The sequence below is a fragment of the Poecile atricapillus genome, chromosome Z (assembly GCF_030490865.1).
Source record: "Poecile atricapillus isolate bPoeAtr1 chromosome Z, bPoeAtr1.hap1, whole genome shotgun sequence".
Lineage (NCBI taxonomy): Eukaryota > Metazoa > Chordata > Aves > Passeriformes > Paridae > Poecile > Poecile atricapillus.
Window position 1 is genome coordinate 135,813,355 of NC_081289.1, and position 18,611 is coordinate 135,831,965.

An 18,611-nucleotide genomic window follows, 5' to 3' on the forward strand; every position below is an offset into this window, starting at 1 on the left:
GACTCTCAGTTGAAAGTATTGAGACTGAATTGCTCTTACTGAGTGCCTGAAATGTTCTATTCAATGCAAAACTATTTATGAGATAAAAACAAACCTTAAATGAAATGCAATATCTTAAATTTTTGTAGAAGGGTGTTTGGTATGATCATTAATTCTGCATTTAAACTACAGGTTTGGATACCAGTCAGCTGCATTAGTATAAAACATTTGCTGCATAGTATCCTGCATTTTAGGCTGTATGTGAACACATCCCTAACTGGAAGGTCTGTAACAACTAATTAGCTTCTGCAGGAGAAACTGTTCCTGGAATTATTAGTCACAGCAGTATTTGACAGAATATTGCTGTTGTTAAAGATCAGACAGAAGCAGGTGGTGTACAAAGACATTTTGTCTTTGACTCAAGGCTTTCTGTACACAAGAGGTTCTGCTTGCTTGCCTTAATGGTGGCTAACAGGTTTACTTAGGATTTTTTTTGTGTTAGAGTCCCTGACAGTCTGGAAAGTTCATATTATTGATGTCTGACAGATGGGAGAAACCAAACTGTGATGTTTGAGACCCTCGAGGACTGGCGTGATGAGTTGGAGCGGACTAAAGGGAATGTGAAATACAAAGCAGTGACCACCAATGAAGGCTACAGAGTCTCTGAAAAGTAAGTTTGCCCTAGTAAATAATGAACTTTCGACTTGTGAAAATCAGTGTAACTTTGATGCTGGGAATGATACATTTTTTACAACATTTTTTAAGATTTGTTTTCCATTTTTATTTATGGAATAGTTTGGTTTGTAATCTCAGGAGGTGATCTTGCACAGCCCCTAGTTCAAGCAGGGTTAACTTCAACATTAGGTTCAAACTACTGAAGAGCTTGGTCTAATCAAGCTTTGAGTGTATCTAGGAGTGGAGAATAGAAAATATATATGGCTGAGTCCTACACTTCCATCATACTCATTAGGATGACACCTTCTCAGTCCTTTACTGTGGTAAAATTTCAAGTTGTGTGCACTGGAAATTTTCCACTGTTTTAGTTGGGATGGGACTGGGTGGGGAAAAAGTAACCGGTTTAAAGTAATTTGAAAAATATTCTGGTGGAAGTTGCATTTCCATTAGGGGAAGGTTCAACTGAGCTTGGCCACCAGTTTAGCTGAGTAGCATTTATTGGTGAGCCTTCAGGATGTATACAAGGCATTGTATACTTCTCCTGTTGTTTCATAGTCAAATCTTGAAAGATTTCACAGACCTTGGAAACTAGTATTTCAGTGTCTTAACTACTTATTCGAGAACTCTGTCTTGGGACACCCAAATTGAGTTTAAGTACTTAACTTCATTGCTTCTCTGGGTTTTAAACATAAATAGTATTGGTTGATGCTGGAAATCCTTGATATATTAAATGACATTCTTGAGTTAGGAGTGAACTGCTTAACAGGCATGGAAACAGAACTAGTCACTTAGTACTTCAAGAGTATATTTTGAAACAAGAAAGCATGAGAGAACCAAGGTGGTCTTAGCCATCAATCTTAGAGGTTACACTTAAATGCACCTTTGCAAAGGCAGGGGAGTGTTACAATGAAAATATTTAAGACCTCAAGGTTGGGAAAAAAGCCTTATTCAGCTGAAAATAAAGGTACAGGTTTGAGGACAACAGAATTATCTAGCAGAGAAGATTATTGTAGCAAGGTGAATATATAATTAGAATTTGAGGTAGAAAACTCACCATCATTAAAAGGAGCTTGGAGATTGTTGTTTTTTCAGTTTTTGAGACCAAGAAACTCTTCTTTGTTGTCTTAGGCTGCCTTTGTATTTTGTTGTTCCTATATGCATTTCTGAAGAAAGTATCTTGAAGTATGAAGGCCGAGGAATTCCTGTAAGTATGTGCGTGGTTGAGAGTAAGACTCTTACTGAGGTGGCAGAATTTCAATTAACATTGCCCATGTTAGGGCATATTGTTCTCAGAACTTGTTCTTAACAGTTTACATGTATACCTGGTCATCTACAGAAGGGAAACAGATGTTGGAATGAGAAGTGCTTGAACAGTGTAACATGTAGAAAAACATATATATGATATATATACATAGCATAACAGCAGAATTTGTATTTACTCTTCACAGTTCCCATTTACTCATGTCTTACAGCCTACATATATTACTAGCCTGTGTGTCCATCAGCCTGTTTTTCATCAGACTGTGCTGAGTGGCATCTGGCTGGGGCAAGATGTAGGCCTTGAAATTATATTATCTTCAATAATTCAAGGGTATTGAGGTGAAGATGGTGCATGTAAGGTGTAGGTGAACACCTCCAGTTACCTGGCTTGGGTTCTGGTAAGTGCTATGGCCGTGATAATGTAGCGTTTTTACAAAGTCAGGTAGCTCAACTGAAAAACTAGTTCTACCAGACCAACAGAAAATGAAGTTAAATGTACTGGTTGCAGGCTGTAGCAAGCTGGGTTTGGCTTCCTGCCTTGTAGTTCAAGAAACAGAGAAGATGGAAACAAAGGAGCAAGTTAATCCCACTTGTGAGGTCTTAACTTAGTTGCTGTGTGTCCATCAAATTTGCCAAGGAAAACCATGTTCATTTTGTGCTCTTAAATTATTAGTCCATGGAGGAGATTAGGCTGTACTATCCTGCCTAAAGGTCAAAGCAGTTTGGCTCAGTTTTTCTCAGAGAGTCAGAGACCTATTACACTGGCTCTTACATAGAAACAGAACCATTTGGGATTTTTTATTCCGTGTTGTGTTCACAGAACTGTAGAATAGTTTGGAGTTTAAACATCATCTGGTCTAATCCCTCTCTGGAATGAACCAAAGCATCTTCTCCTAGATCAGGTTGTGCAGAGCCCTGTCCAACCTGGCCTTGAATATTTCTGGAGCATCTACCACCTTTGTGAGCATCCTGTTCCATCCAGGGTTCCACCACCCTCCTTGTAAAAAGTTTTTTCCATAGATGTTGTTCTAAATCCACCTTCTTTTAGTTTCAAACCACTACCCCTTGTCCTATTACAGCAAGACCTATTAAAAAGTCCCCATCTTTCTTATAAGCCCCTTTAAGTAATGAAATGCTACAGAAAGGTCTCCCCAAAGCTTTCTCCAGGCTGAGCAACCCCAACTCTTCAGTGTATCCTCACAGGAGAGGTGCTCCAGCTCTGTGGCCATCTTTGTATCCCTCCTCTGTGCTGGCTCCAGCTGTCCCTCCTGTGCAGGGACCCCAGCTCTGGGTGCTCCAGCTGGGTCTCAGCAGAGCAGAGCAGAGGGGCAGAATCCCCTCCCTCCCCTGCTGCCCACGGGGCTCTGGATGCAGCCCAGGACACGTTTGGCTCTCTGGGCTGTGAGTGCCATGGCCGGAGGATGTCCAGCCTCTCAGCCACCGCACCCCCAGGTCCTTCTGGGCAGGGCTGCTCTGGGTCTGTTCATGCCCAGCCTGTGCTGATACCGGGGGCTGCTCTCACCCAGGTGCAGCACCAGCACTTGGCCTTGTTAAACCTCATGATGTTCCCATGGGCTGCTCCTCAAGCTTGTGCAGGTCCCTCTGGATGGTGTCCTGTCAAACCATCTCAGCTTGGTGTCGTCTTGAATTCTCTGAGGGTGCACTTGATCTCACTGACTGTGTCACTGTTGAAGGTATTTAATAGTCCTGACCCTAATGCAGACCTCTGAGGGACACTACTCATCACTAATCTCCATCTGGATGTTGGGACGTTGAGCACTACTCTCTGGATGTGACCATTCTACCAGTTCCTCATCCCTGAACAACATGCATCAAATCTATCTCCCCAATTTTGAGGGTGCTGTGGGTAACCATGTTAAAGGCCTTACAGATGTCCATATAGATGACATCTGTAGCTGTCCACTGTTCAGAGGCCTTGTAGACCTCTTGTAATTATTCACTGTCTGTGAAGTTAGTATCAAGATAGCTGGAACATTTAAATAGGTTTGAGAAGGCAATGGAAGGACCGTATAGTAATTTTTTCCACTCCTGATGATTGTGAGGTTTCTGTATCCTGAGGTGCACCTCTTGGTTACTGTAAATTGGTAGCAGAACTTCAGTTTCCTGATTTAATTTGTGTAATATGCCTGATGAAAATGGTTCTTACTCCCCGTTTCAATGCAGGTTTACAGATCATCTTGAGAGCTTGAAGGAGTTTGAATGAGGAAATTATGTGTAAAGGGAAGTAAGAAGTTTTGAGCACTGATTTGCACAAGAAATACTGAGATCATGCAGTCTGATTCATCTGTAGAGTGTTTAATACTTTATTTCATATGCCTAGATTACTCTTTATGCATAGTTCAAATGGAAAAATATCAGTGCATCTGTTGTGAGTTACCTCAATGCTAAACTATTAGAAAAACCTACCATGGAGAAACTGATGGATAATATATATAGATATATGTTACTTACAAGTTCTATCTTTCTGTGGCATACATTCCAACATAATTTGGCCACAGACTTTTTGATCAATGGGGTTTTTTTTACCAGTGAGGGAAGCTGAGAAAGTAATGTTTTGGCATAATCTGACATTTTATATTTCCCTGTGCAAAGCCTAACTTAAAAACTTGGAAGTGATAACATAGTGTACTCAGGCATGTAATTCTGGTGCAGGTGTAGGAGTTTGGTTCTATTGATGGTGTTGTTAAATACACTAAAAATTCAGTGAAGCAAAAGTACAGAGAAATTTTGAAATCACTCAATCACTTGAATATGTATTGTCACATCGTATAGGACAATTTATTAATTTTTCTCACCTGGTAAATGTCTTTCTGCAGATTTGGTGTTGGTCTTGCCATAACGGTGCTGCTCTTCTCAAAATGTCTGCATTTCCCAAAGAACAGGATGACAGCACTTCACAAATGCAAAAAGCCTTCTTGGATGGGTCAGTAATAGCTATTCTGTCCACAACACTTTGCTTGGTATGGACCTTGCTTCTCTTTTTCCATATATGCTGTATCTTTTAAGCTTTCACACATCAGGAAACAAGTTCTGTATCTGAAAGTAGTTTGCTGTAGTGGAATGTGTTTACCGATGGCACTGGTCACTTGTGCAGGGTTGGAACTTCACTGAAGGCTTTTTCTGTGGAAATACATACAGATAGATTTCTGAGAAATCTGTACAAACTGTAGTATGTTATTTAGGTAAAGCAGCAGCAAAGCTTGTAGGGTTTAATGGCTTAATTGTTTTGCAAGTAAGAGTAGTGTGGACTCCATCTCTAACTTGCATTTGCAACCTGAGTTTTTAAGACTCTGCTGCCTTTTGAGAGGTAGGTTCATGTTCTTAAATAGCTTGAGATAAGGTGATCTAAAATGTCTGAGACAGCCTAAGCAATTCAGTACTGCAGCTTTCAGATGTGAAGGCAGACAGCGCTTTTTCAGATGGGGTAGCGAGCTGAATTAGCTCAGCAGTTTGAAAAATAACAAGTTTAACTTAAGGGAAGAAGGACAGCTGTCTGACTGTTATGGACATGACTTTTTGCCCTTTTGTTTTGGCTTTTTTTTTTTAACCTGTTGTTTGTCCTGGGCAGAACTTCTCAATCAGAAGCCACCTGTTAGATCAGACTCATAAGTACAATCTGTACATTGAATATTGGATCCTTGCTCCTCATAGATGGAGACCTGTTAATCACACAGAACTAACAGAAAACAACTTGATTTGGCTCTTAAAACTGCTTTTGTTTATTAAATTAATTATACTTGCATAGGAGAATTGTGGCCTTTCCTGCAGATTCTCTATTTCTACCCTGAAATGGGAACGATTATATCACTTAGAACTGTCTTTAATGCTGTTTCATGATGTGAAAGTAAATAAAACTAGCAGTAAGCTGTAACAGGTATTCTCTGATAATTTGACCCTTCTCTCTGGCCATTTGAAGTTGGGAGAGTGCTGTGCAGTACTGGTGTTTAATCTCTGGAGTCTGAAGTATATCTACAAATTGGCCATCAGGGTGTGTTAAAGTGCCATTATAGTAATAGTCTGAACTCGGGCACAGAGCAGATGTTTACAATTAGCAGTTTATCTTTTCAAAAAAGCTGTTCAAGCCTGATCTTCCAGTGTAAGTTCTTTACTGCTTCATGTGGAAGAAGAATTGTATTTGGCCAGCAATTGCTTTCCCTCACTTCTCTGATCTGATGCATCTTCCAGTAGGTCTGGTAACCTGTGTTTCTGATGTGGACTCCTCTAGTTCTCACCTAAAGCAGGTTTCTGTGCTACAGCCTGCAGGAAGCAAAACACTCTATCCTGCCTGGAAAAGTTCCCACAAGGCCTCACTTCTGAAATATGAGCCAGAGCAACTTTTCCCAAGTCTTGATAATAAAGAGGCCAGTGTGACAGTGGACGTAGTTACTAAGCTGATGTTCATCTGAGCTCTGGAACCCGAATGAGAGGGAATGTTCTGGGTCCAAGCCAAAGCATCATCTGGCCTGGTATTTTTTCCTCTCCTTCAAGGCAAAAAAGCCTTAGATATATAGGGAAATGATACAAATGAAAAAGAAATTATACAAATGCAAAAGATACATTGTCTTTTTTTAATCCAAATAGTTTCCTTTAGTTGTGTTATTCATTAGAAGACCTGGCAGCTGGGAGGTTTGGATGGTTCTATTCATCTCTTCTTTCAGGATAGAGCTCTAGCAGCCTTTTAGTAAAGTGATTTTGGTGTGCCTAGTGAAAAAAATACTAAAGAGACAGTAGTAAAAATCAACTAGTGCTTGTAATATTCATTACTGCACAGATAGGCACAAGTATGAGTTTATTTGTGTCATGTTAGAAGCATCAAATCTTGTTATAAGCCTGCAGGCAAGCTTCCAGACAGTACCTAAAAATGCATGGAGGTCACTAGCTTTTGGGAGTGTCTGTCTTCTAGTATTACAACTCTTTGACAAATCATGCCTATTAACTTTGTCTTCAGTGTTAATAGTTGATGCATTATTTGACTTGTGAAGCAGAAGGCTTTAATTTCTTGATGGTTTGATTCAGAATCTATAAGACCATTAGCAAACCTCCCTATGAGCTCCTGAAGCTGGATGACTTGTCAAGCAGCCTTCCATCTCTGCAAGATATCCAGACTGCATACATGAGATTTAAACAGCTGTTTTTGATAGGTAAGTCAGACTTTAAAGCAAAGCATAACAATGATGTGCTGTGTCTCTGGAGTGCAGTAATTTTCTTGATTGGTGTCTTGATTTTGAGGGTGGTTAAAAACAGATTTAAAAATATATAACTGAAGACTGTGCTTATGTCTGGGATGTGAATGAAGGTTTGTAGTTCTTTGACTTAACCATCTCCTGCTAAGCTGTCACAGTACCTGAGAATTACTTTTGAAGGAGTGGAGTCTTAAGCGTTAGTTGGAATACACCAGCTGGAATGAAGTTTGTGGGGAAGATTTTCCAGTCTTCTGTGGCCAATCTCTTAGCCTTTGGGCTCTGTCAAGAGTAGAGACTAAATGCTAATTAATTTTTGCTCTAGGTTTTGTTACACACTAATCACATCTCAAAACACACAAAGCTGCTTAAATTCTATCCCTTAGAAAGCAAAAATGGAAGCCATGTGAAAATATGCTCCATGCTTTCAGACTTCTTTCTCCTGAAACTTTCCAACTATTTTGCTGTCATGAAACACTTTGACCTCACCTCTTGAGATGAAAAGAGCTCCACTCCACTTTTAGTATGAGGTATTTGAGTTTCACTCTGAGGATTTTGTCTAGAATACACTGTCAAATCCACAATGAATCTTAAGAGCTAAAAATAATTACCTTTTATGTGATTTCTGGTAACTCATTCTTTGTAGGAAAAAGGCCAAAGCTTGAATTTAAGTAATTTAATCTGTCTCAGGAAATACTGTGTATTTTGATGATGTAATTGCATCGTCTTACATTCATGAAAAATGGAATGTGTTCAAACTGCAATCTTGTGTTTGTTCTTGCAGTTTTTTAAATAAGGTTTGTTACTAGACTGTACCTCACTGAGTATAGCACTACGCATTTTTAGTCTGAGAAAAACATTCAGATAACCTTTTGCAGAAGTACTAACATCTTACATAAATTATTACATTACCATAAATATTTTTACCATCTTTTAAAGTCTGAACGCATTAACAATTACTTCTCTCCCTTATGTGTGTAGTTAATATGGTATGGGCAACTTGTCCTGGCCATGGCAATCACAGCCCAGAGAGCCAAACGTGTCCTGGGCTGCATCCAGAGCCCCGTGGGCAGCAGGGGAGGGAGGGGATTCTGCCCTGATAGAGGATGATAGAGCTGGGGTCCCTGCACAGGAGGGACAGGGACCTGCTGGAGCCAGCACAGAGGAGGGCACTGAAAATTATCAGAGGGATGGAACTTCTCTCCTATAAAAGGAGAGAAAGAAAGGCTGAGAGAATTAGGATTGTTCAGCCTAGAGAAGAGAAGGTTCCAGGGAGACCTTATGGAACCCTTCAGTGCCTAAAGGTGCTACAAGAGAACTGGAGAGGAACTTTAGATGAAAGCATGAAATAATAGGACAAGGGAAAATGGGCAGGTTTAGATCAGGTATTAGGAAAAAATTCTGTACAGTGAGGGTGGTGGGATTTGGTGAGAACTATGTGTAATAGAACAGAGCTTTGAAGATGCATTCTAAAACTTTTGTGGAGAGCTAGTTTCTGTGGCCAGGGTGAAAGAAATTGGGAGAGAAGTTTAAATTGTGTAATGAACAAAATGAGGTGCCGAGGCAAGGAGGCAGCACAGCTACAGGAATAAAACATATATGCCTGTGCATTTGGGGTGAAAGATGCAGCAGAGTCAGAAGTGTTTGTAAATGTGCTGGAACTGAACACTGGAAGTGTTTGGAGAGACTCTGGGAGGTGGATAATTACACAGAAACATGTGGAACTGAAGCTATTGTGGAAAGGGTAGGGGAGAGGAGGGAGTGTGTGTATCTGGTTTCTCACTAGTAGAACAAATGTAGGTCTTGTGTTTCAAGGTTTCTCTCATGCAGGAAATGTAATCTATTCTGGTCTTAATTGACTGTATCAGCTTGTGAAAGCTTTCCAATATTTGTTGGCTGGCTTTAATAGAAATAAAAGCAATGGGCACTTAGGTGGCATTTGAAAAAAACCTACAAAACTCCTAGTGAAATTCATAGTCATTTAATGACTTTGTGGTATTGAATTTGGCCTCCCTGTTTATGTATTCTAATGCCGTCTTTTAGTTGCACCAAAAGTGTTCAAAATGTTTTTCAGGTAGTCTTACATTTAATAAATTTTTATAACCTACTTCTAAAACCCATTGATGTTTCTGGCTCTGATGGTAATGATTTTCAAAATCCAGCCTCTTTAGGTTTAGCTTTATGTGGATCATCATCTGTGATTGAACTTTTTTATTCCTTTTCCATGTTGTCAACAGATTTATTTACCTGGTTTGATTGCCATGAACCTTCAACGTACTTTTACTAAAGGGCTGTGGTGCCTATGAAACTCTGCTGGTGTTTGTAGGACTACTTCGCGTCCTTAGTTATAAGGTGTCAACTTTAATAGTGATTGAGATTTGCTGCCTCCTAAGTATTGGTTGTTTTGTGCCTGTTCATGACTGAAGGGTAATTCAATGGATGGCTGTTAATTACCACTGCGCATGTGTGAACAAACCAATTTTTTGTTTTCCTCTTCTTTTTGCAGATAACAGTACAGACTTCTGGGCAACTGATGTGAAATGGTTTTCATTACTGGAGAGCACAAACTGGCTAGAAATAATCAGGTTTGCTGTACCTTCAGCTTTCTATATTTCAAATTGTTGGTAATGGCATTTGTAGTGTTTTTTCTGGCTAGTTTCTTGAAACTGAATTACGTTCTTTATTGCCAGTAGGGAAAAATACTAAGACAGGCTTATAGTCCCATTTATATATCTTATGTCTGCAAATTGAGACTGTTTTTAACGGTGCAGACTTGTGTTAAGCCTTCCACTTTAAAGGATGTGAGAAGTAGCAGATTATTCCACTTACAATTCTTCCAGAGAGCCAGTTAAAAATACAGATCCAGTAATTTCCATCCTGCACTGCCACCTTCTTTCCGAACTCAAGAATCCTGTTTGTTTGTTGTTTAAAGCTATTCTGTGTCTCTGACTGGCCTTGCCATTCTTCTCTGTACTCTACTTCTGTAATGTCCTTCAGGATGAGATAAAGTGCAGTGTTTAAGATGTTAGCCCACCAAAGACTTTATAAAAGGACTTTTCTTCTCAGTTTTGTCCCCTTGCTTTGCTAATTGTTCCTTAAGTTCTCTTTTCTTCTTTCAGCAGTCAACAGTGAGTAAGTGTTGGAATGGTGTTGGCTAACTTAAGGCTTGTTGTAGTGGAATGTTGAGGAGTTTTGTTTTCAGTGTTACTTTGTGCTAGCTCTTCTGTCTGTCAGTTTATTCTGTGATCAGCTAATTCACCATGGAGTGCCTCTGCAGTCTGTTCCAGTCCCTTCTGGTCTTAATAACAATCAGTAGATACTGATAATTATTAACTTCTTTATCTAGAATTTAAATGTGTGTGTTTTTTGAAAGGTTCTAGTGAAGATGTTGAGAAGTTCATTGACATAACCAAGATCACAAGCAGTTTAAAGTAAAAGCCAGGCCATGTTCCTATCCATGGAGTGTCTTGAGACTGGTCATTTCCATACTTGGATCCAGTTGGTTCCTGGATCAGCCTGCTCTTTGCTCTTGCAGTTAATATGAATGCCTTTTCACATGTTCTAGATGACAGAACAAAAAAGAAATCTGACAACTCCACACTTAAGAAATAAACTGTCAGCTTCTATTAGTGACCTAAGATATTACAAGAATCCTAATTTGTGTGCAGGCTTTTGCTAAAAATAACTAACTTGATAAGATTTAGATCTAGAAGCCAACCGTGTTACATCTGTTTTTATGTGATCTGTAATTTCACTCAGTCTTCCTTGTGTAGTAATATTCTCTGCCTAACTTTTGTCTGAGTGTTTACAAGAGCTGATTGCTCATCCTTCCCTCTGCCTCTTAAAAGCAAATTTTGGAAGAAATGTAGTATGTAGTACATTAGAACATAAATGTGGTGACGTTGACTCTCTCCAGGATAAAAATCTGGTTTTTTGCAATTGTAATCCTTCAGTGTGTGATGGCTGCTGTTGATCTAGAATGAAGCATTTTATATCATACCAACTGCAAATGCATGGTTAATGGCCAAATAAAATGTTTTTGAAGCTAAGCAGTTCTTCATTTACACAAACTGAGCATGGGTTTTGTGTTTTAAAGAACTAGTCAAGTTTCAAGTATGGCATTCTAACCCTGTCTAGGGGAAACTAATATAAGAAACTTCACTCAACTTTTCCTGTACCAAAACAGGAGGGTCTTGAAGAAAGCAATAGAAGTTGCTGAGTGTCTGGAAATACAGCACACAAATGTTCTCCTCATAGGTAAGAATTTCATGAGATAGTCCTATTTTTTTATTTGTTTAAATTTATTTTGAATTAGCTTAAGCTGTATGTTTATAGTTATGGTAAAGAGTTGTTAAAATTCCTACAGCACTCAAATAAGACACCTAAATCTCTCACTCTCCTGGAAATGCTTCCTGTAGTTAAACAAAATATGGTAAGCACAGTTCCAGGATATGAATGAAAAAGCTGCTAATAAATTGGCAGGAGAGTCTTGCGTAAAGAAGAGGTAACATTCCTGTTTCCCGGTGTATTTTATTTAAAGTCTCCTAGACCCTTTGCTGTACTTTAAGGGGCAAGGGAACTACATCTACACAACGGACCAGTAATATGAAAATTTCGCAAAATAACCTTTATATTTTCCAGATACATGCTGGATATTCTGCAGGCTCTTTATTAAAAATACATGGAAGAATATGCTTACTGTAAACACGTTGAGCAGTTTATTTTCCTAGACTGAGTAACCGCATATAAAACCAAACCTAAAGTTATCCATTGAATGACTCTTGGATTGGTGATTTAATTGGGTTTTTCCCACATATTGCCATTTGAGAAGCCTAGCACAGCAAAGAGGTGTTTTCTAGAGTCACCTTTTGGGAAGGTGAAGAATGTAGGTTGCATGAGGAGGCAGTTTCACACCTCGTAGAAAAGAGGCATGGAAGATAGGAAGGGTAGGGACAAATAGCTGGGCTGAGGGGCAGTGTGTGCTTGTGGGAGACTGGAGGGCACAGGCAAGTTAGAGTAGTGAAGGTTGGGGCTTACAGGTTTTATTGTCAACGTGCTTCCCTAGGAGAAGTGTGTAAGTAAACCTTAAATTTGGAATCATGGATTAACTTCTCTCTGACTTGAAAAATGTTTGTGTTGCTCTGATCCTGAAATGATTTCATTTATGTGACCATGTCAATGCTTTGCGTTCTTACACAAAGTTTGAAGAATGGCTCAGTATTGGAAGTGGTTTCTGTTTCCTTTGTAGAAGAAAGTGCTACTGATCTGTGCTGTGTAATCTCGAGTCTGGTTCAAGTAATGATGGATTCACACAGCAGAACAAAATCAGGGTTTCAGAGCCTTATTCAGAAGGAGTGGGTGATTGGAGGACATGGGTTTTTGGATCGCTGTAACCACTTACACAAAAGTGAGAAAGAGGAGGTAAGATTTAATTACTTTCCTTGCTTACACGTTTATAAACTTACTCAGCTTGAAGAGGGATTTAGATGCTAGTCCTGAAGTTCCAGTTACTCTGAGGATCTTTTGCATTTTGTTTTAGGGGTTGATGTTTGTACAGTGCCATTGTTTTTGCTGTTTAGGGCTCAGCAATGGCTTTATTATTAAGGGGAACAAATATAAAATAGTCTTAGTCTTGCAGTCTTTTGAAAGTCATGTATCTTGTGCCCTTGAAAACTGTGTTAAATGGTAGTAGCATCCATAGAAATAAGTTAATTGCCTATTCCCGTCACATCTGGAGATCAGCTTTATACTGTCTTGCTTTGGGACTAGATCAGATTGCTATTTGGATGGAAGTAATAGGTGTAAACTGACTCATTCTGACCAAGAATTGCTATGAACTAGTTTTGCTTTGCCACCTTTAAAAGGCAACTTCCAAATTCAGAGTAGAAAGTGCTCATCTCTTCTGTCAGTAATTTACCAAGGGTAGCTCAGAAAATACTACTTCAGATTTCAAGCAAATATATATGCAGCAGTTCTGTAGCTAATCAGGCTTCTTGCCTTAAGAATTATATTTGGAGACACTAAATACTATAAAATAAGTAGTTTGCATGGTGGAACAATTTTAACTTTCTTTGAAACTGATGAAATATTTTCTTTACTTAGGCTCCTGTTTTTCTGCTCCTGCTAAATTGTGTTTGGCAGCTCGTACAACAGTATCCTCCAGCATTTGAGTTCACAGAAACTTACTTAACTGTCTTGTCAGACAGCCTCTATGTGCCTATTTTTAGCACTTTCTTCTTCAACTCTCAACATCAAAGAGACACTAATAAGGTAAGGGTTTGGTATTTTGTGGATGCAGTGTGTTGGAAAAACAAGGAACACTCAGAAAAAGCTAATTCCTGATGGCACCTTTTTTCTTACTCATTGAAATGCCTTGAAGGGTGAATGCAATTTTGGCTGTAAGGAGTCAAGTTCAGTACTTAGGAGTTTATGATGATAGAAGGAGTGTATTACCTATAATATGTAGCTGTAGTTTCATGTTTAATGCCCTTCAGTGAAACTGGAGCTCCTTAACCTACAAGGAATATCCAGCTGTCTGGCAGAATAAGTTATCTATGAAATTCCTGTGTAGTATATTCTGTTGTATTCCAAAATCAACATCTCCTGAATGTTGATTTATATGTGGTTCATGCTCTTCTCTAGCCTAAAAAGCTGGGAGTAGTGGGAGTATCCTCTGCAAGGCTGCACAGAGACCAAAAGTAAAAGTGAAGGTTACTGTCTTTCATACAAATAAATTGTTGATCACAAAATCTAGACCAGTAGCACTGTATGACTGCAGTTACAACTTTTGGTGTTTGGAATTCTAATATGCCCCCTGTGTTTGAAGAATCAAAGTGTCTGTCTCTTCCCCAAGTCTCAAAAGTTTTGATTTTTTTTTTTTTCTGAGAATATTTAACTTTAATTTCATCTGTGAAAATGTAATTGCACTGTTGTTGTTCAGTTATTGAACACATAGAAAGCACAAGTGTTGTTGCAACTCTGTGGCCTTTTTACTGAAACACCAGTTTCTTAACTTCACCTTGACTTGGTTAGAATTCCCTTCTTGCAGTATTAAATGTGACCTGTTTGTTTTGGCAGAGTGGGGAAAGCATCAAGACACAAAGTGGTCCTTTCAGATTCCTTACTGTGTGGGACTGGGCTGTGCAGTTTGACCCCAAGGCCCAGGCTTTTCTGAACAACCCTCTTTATGCAGAGAAACCAAAACCAGATAAAAGTCAACGGAAGACTGCACGGTTCAAAGTAAGATATGTGCTGCTAAACTGTTTTTTTAATTCTAGAAATATTTCGCACATCTCTTATTTCAAATGTACTCACAGTCGAAGTATTGGTGCAGACTTTTTTTGATTGACATGTATACCTCAAACCTGCCTGGATCTTAAGAACCCACTTTACATCCACCTTAGTTGTAAATGACTCTTTTATAGTTCATAGCCATGAAGTTAGGGATTATTTTTCTTCATCCTTCTATGCAAGTCTGTTGGTAAATCATGAGATTCAATATTCAGGTCAGTTGCAATTACGTGTTTGAAGGGAGTTCATTTAGTTATTCCATGGAGTACCTGACTGAAACACAAAGGTTTGTGATTGCCGCCCTAATTTTATCCAAGTGTATCTGGAGTGTGTATGTTCTCTTGGAGTAGGAGGGAGGCCAACAAGAGCAAAAAAACTGTCTGGAGTATGGAGGATTATGGATGGACCATCTCCTTACTGGCATGTAGCACAAACTCAGGGAAACATTTGTGGAGTAGCCTCTTTCAATTGCAATTAATTTGTTAAATTCTGTCCTGTATAAAGCGTTCTCATGTGAGACATTGCCAGTATGATCTACAGCATTAATCTGAGATGCAGTGAGGGACCACTGGATAAAAGCATAGAAATAAAGTGCTCTCTGATTTCTAACTCACTTAAACTAAACATGGACATTTGCAATACTTGAATGTAAGCAAAGGGTTTGGCTTTTTCAAAGAGAATTGCTTTATTGGTGTTACTTTTGGTTCATGCAAGGAAGGAAACTAGCAATATTCAGTATGCTTTGTGAAGTACTTGATGTATTGAAAAATAACGATTTAAACACAGATACCACCTTTTTATATAGTTCAAGTGACTATTGCTTGCAAGAGGTTTCTGAATGCAACTTGTTTTTCTTCCTCTTAAAGCTGCTTTCTGAAGTCTCATTCCATTAATATTTATCTGAGTATTTTCCTTTTTTTTTTACTCTTAAAGCATCAACGGCAACTTTCTTTGCCACTGACACCGGCAAAGCCTTCCACAAAGAGAGGATTTTTCAGGGAAGAAACAGATCATTTAATTAAAAACATTCTGGGTAAAAGAATTGGCAAGTTCATAAATTCTTCAGATGAGGCCCCTAACAGCTTAAGGGAGTTTTATGATAGCTGGCATAGCAAACCTGTCGACTACCACGGTCTTCTGTTGCCGCGCATTGACGGTCCCGAGATCAAAGTCTGGGCACAGCGTTACCTACGATGGATTCCTGAGGCCCAGCTTCATGGTGGTGGAACAATAGCTACAGCTGCCAAGATTTTGGACTTGATGGAGGAAGTGCAAACCCTGCAGGTGAAAATGGATGAAGAACACAGTCAGGCTGTTTCTGGAGATGTACATTCTGTTCCCATGCTGAGAAATTCTGCCCGCTTGTCGTCCTTGTTTCCATTTGCTTTACTGCAGAGACAGTCTGTCAAACCAGCTTTACCCACCAGCACCTGGAAAGACTTGGAAGACGAAGATGATTTGGTCAAGAGGGATGATGAATTTGTTGATCTAAGTGAGGATATGTTATAACATGTATATAGATTACAGTATGGATTGTATGTGACTAAGCACTGAGTTTTAAATGTTGTGCTGTATCTTCATTTAAGGAACTTGAGCATCTGCAACCTGTTTAATGGGTTTGTGGGGTTGAAAATCCTTGATTGGAAATAGCTACTTACTGTAATTAAATGAGCATGTTTTGAACTTCCATTTCACTCTAACAATATTTATTGCAGAAACATATTTTTAGCATAGGTGTAATAAAAATGGGAGTCTTGGCTGAAGTAACCATATGGCCATTGTTAAAAAAAAGAAAAACAGTGAAAGAATACTTTCTGCTGTAAAGGTGGAATGATAAATGCATACGGTAGCAATCATCTTTCCCCTTATGCTAAGAGTACTGGGAGTGGAGTATTGTGATTTGCATTTTCCCCACACACATAAACAGTGAAAGATGCAACTAACTGTGCACTCACAAATCAGCTTTTGACAGCTGAGGAGTACACTCATGGTCACCAGGCATTTTCCATCTGCTGTTGGAACAACAGAAGTCATGTGCTTGCCCCTTCCCCTTTGTCAGTGTTGGTCTGTGTGGTGTCAGTCACAGGTTGGCTGCCCTGAGCCTGTGCATGCACGTAGCTCAAGGGTCAGATGCAAGAGCTTAATGACACATTTCAAGTTTTAATATATGGCTGCTGTGCTATATGCCCTTGCTGCCTTGGAATATTAAGTTTGCTCTTAATTTTAAGGAATGAGATTTAAATTTGTCATGAGTATTTTTTCTCCTTTTAAGTAGAGTGAGACTCTCATTTTCCCTCATTGATGCCAGATGCCTTTAAGGCTTTCTGTAGCTTGCACTGAGACTCTCCACATAGCACAGAAGACTCTTTCCCTGTAGTCCTGCTGCAAAGCAGGATTTGCAGTCTGTTACCACTTGTCATGAGTTGGTGGTACAGCTTATGAATGTGGTGTTTATAGAACACTTGTGTCCTGTTGCTGGATGTTACAACAGTACCTCAGTGAAAAAAGCCATAAAGAAATGCCTGTTAACTTGGATCTACTGTGTATGTTTATACAAATTTTTACTGCAAATAATTATCCTTTGTAAAGCTGAATATTATTTGACTATCAGATCTGTTTTGAACCCTTAAAATCTGTAATACCCCCAGAACAGATTCAAGTCATAAAATCAGTTACACTGAGAGGTTACGCATTGAATATTTTATCTGTTCTCATAGCAATTTAGAAATCCATGCTGGAAAACTTAGCTGGTGGATAAACTGTTGCTTAAATTTGATCAGCTCGGTGAAACTGGGGATATTAAACTTTTGTTACTGACTTATCACTTCATACTGAGTTGTATTAATGTATAGCAACAATTCATCAGCAGCCCTCTAAAAAGAAATTCTCGTAACTGGGAAGGGGGAGAGCTTGATGCAGCTATGCCAAACTGAAGCTTCCCAGCTCTTTATTGCCTTAAAGTCTTAGTGCGAGGACAATACTTGAGTTTGTAGTGTTTTATTTAAAAATACACTAGTACTTATGCTTTCTTCTGTGATATGTATGATCTTTACAGCTAGCACTTGCTAGAATGGGCTGTACAGCGCATTTTCTTCAGACTTAGTTGTAATTCATGTGACTCATGTATGCAATAATACTTTGCATGTTGAATGAGCAGTGAAGAAATACTTGTCATTCTAAGGTCATTTGGGTTCAAAGGTGGGTTTTTTTAAACACTGCCATTATAAAAAAGCTATTAAAATGATTTTTCTATACTTTTGATCAAACTGTTGTAATATTTCAGTCATGAAGATTACATATTTGTATTAAAGAACAGATGTTGGACATCTTATTTGTACATAAGTTATCAGAAATATATATAGAAGAGAGGCATATATCTGGAACTGAACATGGGAACACTTCTAATGTAGAGTAAATACCATTATTGCTGGTTTTCTGCACTGAAGGATTGGAAATAGACTTCATATTTTTGCTCCAGGCTTCTGTTTATACCTCCAAGTTTTAACACTGAATGCAATCTAGCAGTTTTACAGGTTTTTATCTTTTTTTTTTTTCCTTCTTTTTGTTAAATACTGTTACTTCTCTCTAATGGGCTGTTTGAAGAGTGTTAATAAAGTATACTTTGAACGATTCATCCTGAAATGAGAATGTATGTTTAAGATCCACTTTGCAAGTGATGCACTAAATCACAGCAGACTTGACAATCTGCAGGGGCAAGGCTTTTCTGGTTATATCCTGATTTTACAGGATATGTTATGGGGAAGCTGTGCAGTTTTGATCTGGCTGTACTTCTGGAGAGATGCCACCAATGAAGGAGAGAGGACAGTTCAGTGCAGTGACATAGGATGGCTGTGGGAAGTTGAAGGTGAGCTAGAAATTGTCTGCTGAGTGTCTGTATTGGGGAGGGGGTTATTAAATAGTGTTTGTTTCTGTCTTAGTAATATGCTTCCCCTATGTCCAGGGTGAAATTTGTTCTTGCAGTTACACTAAGCAACTTCTTGAAATTGCCACAGGAGGGTGTTTCTCAAACCAGATGTGTTTGAGATGGACTAAGGTGGCCACAGTAAGCTGTGGAGTACAGATTTAAAAATTCACATTTTTCAAGACACTACAAGTTGCTAGTCCCTGGTCAAAGGTAGCACTAGTGCAAATCACACGTTAAAAACCCATGAATGTTACAAGATTGTGCCACCTTTGTCCTTGAAG

General features: G+C 39.0%; 1 protein-coding gene across 2 annotated transcripts in view; it reads left to right on the forward strand.

The window, feature by feature from the left end:
* Positions 1 to 18,037, forward strand: part of MTMR12 (myotubularin related protein 12) — a 33,110-nt gene extending 15,073 nt beyond the window's left edge. For both annotated transcript variants that reach the window (XM_058826798.1, XM_058826799.1), the window contains exons 7-16: positions 526 to 649; positions 1,783 to 1,858; positions 4,752 to 4,858; positions 6,952 to 7,076; positions 9,622 to 9,700; positions 11,302 to 11,372; positions 12,364 to 12,536; positions 13,218 to 13,385; positions 14,193 to 14,354; positions 15,339 to 18,037. In XM_058826798.1, the coding sequence (XP_058682781.1) occupies positions 526 to 649; positions 1,783 to 1,858; positions 4,752 to 4,858; positions 6,952 to 7,076; positions 9,622 to 9,700; positions 11,302 to 11,372; positions 12,364 to 12,536; positions 13,218 to 13,385; positions 14,193 to 14,354; positions 15,339 to 15,914 (1,661 nt within the window). In that variant the 3' untranslated portion in view covers positions 15,915 to 18,037. The remainder of the gene's footprint in view (positions 1 to 525; positions 650 to 1,782; positions 1,859 to 4,751; positions 4,859 to 6,951; positions 7,077 to 9,621; positions 9,701 to 11,301; positions 11,373 to 12,363; positions 12,537 to 13,217; positions 13,386 to 14,192; positions 14,355 to 15,338) is intronic.
* Positions 18,038 to 18,611: the final 574 nt, after the last annotated feature.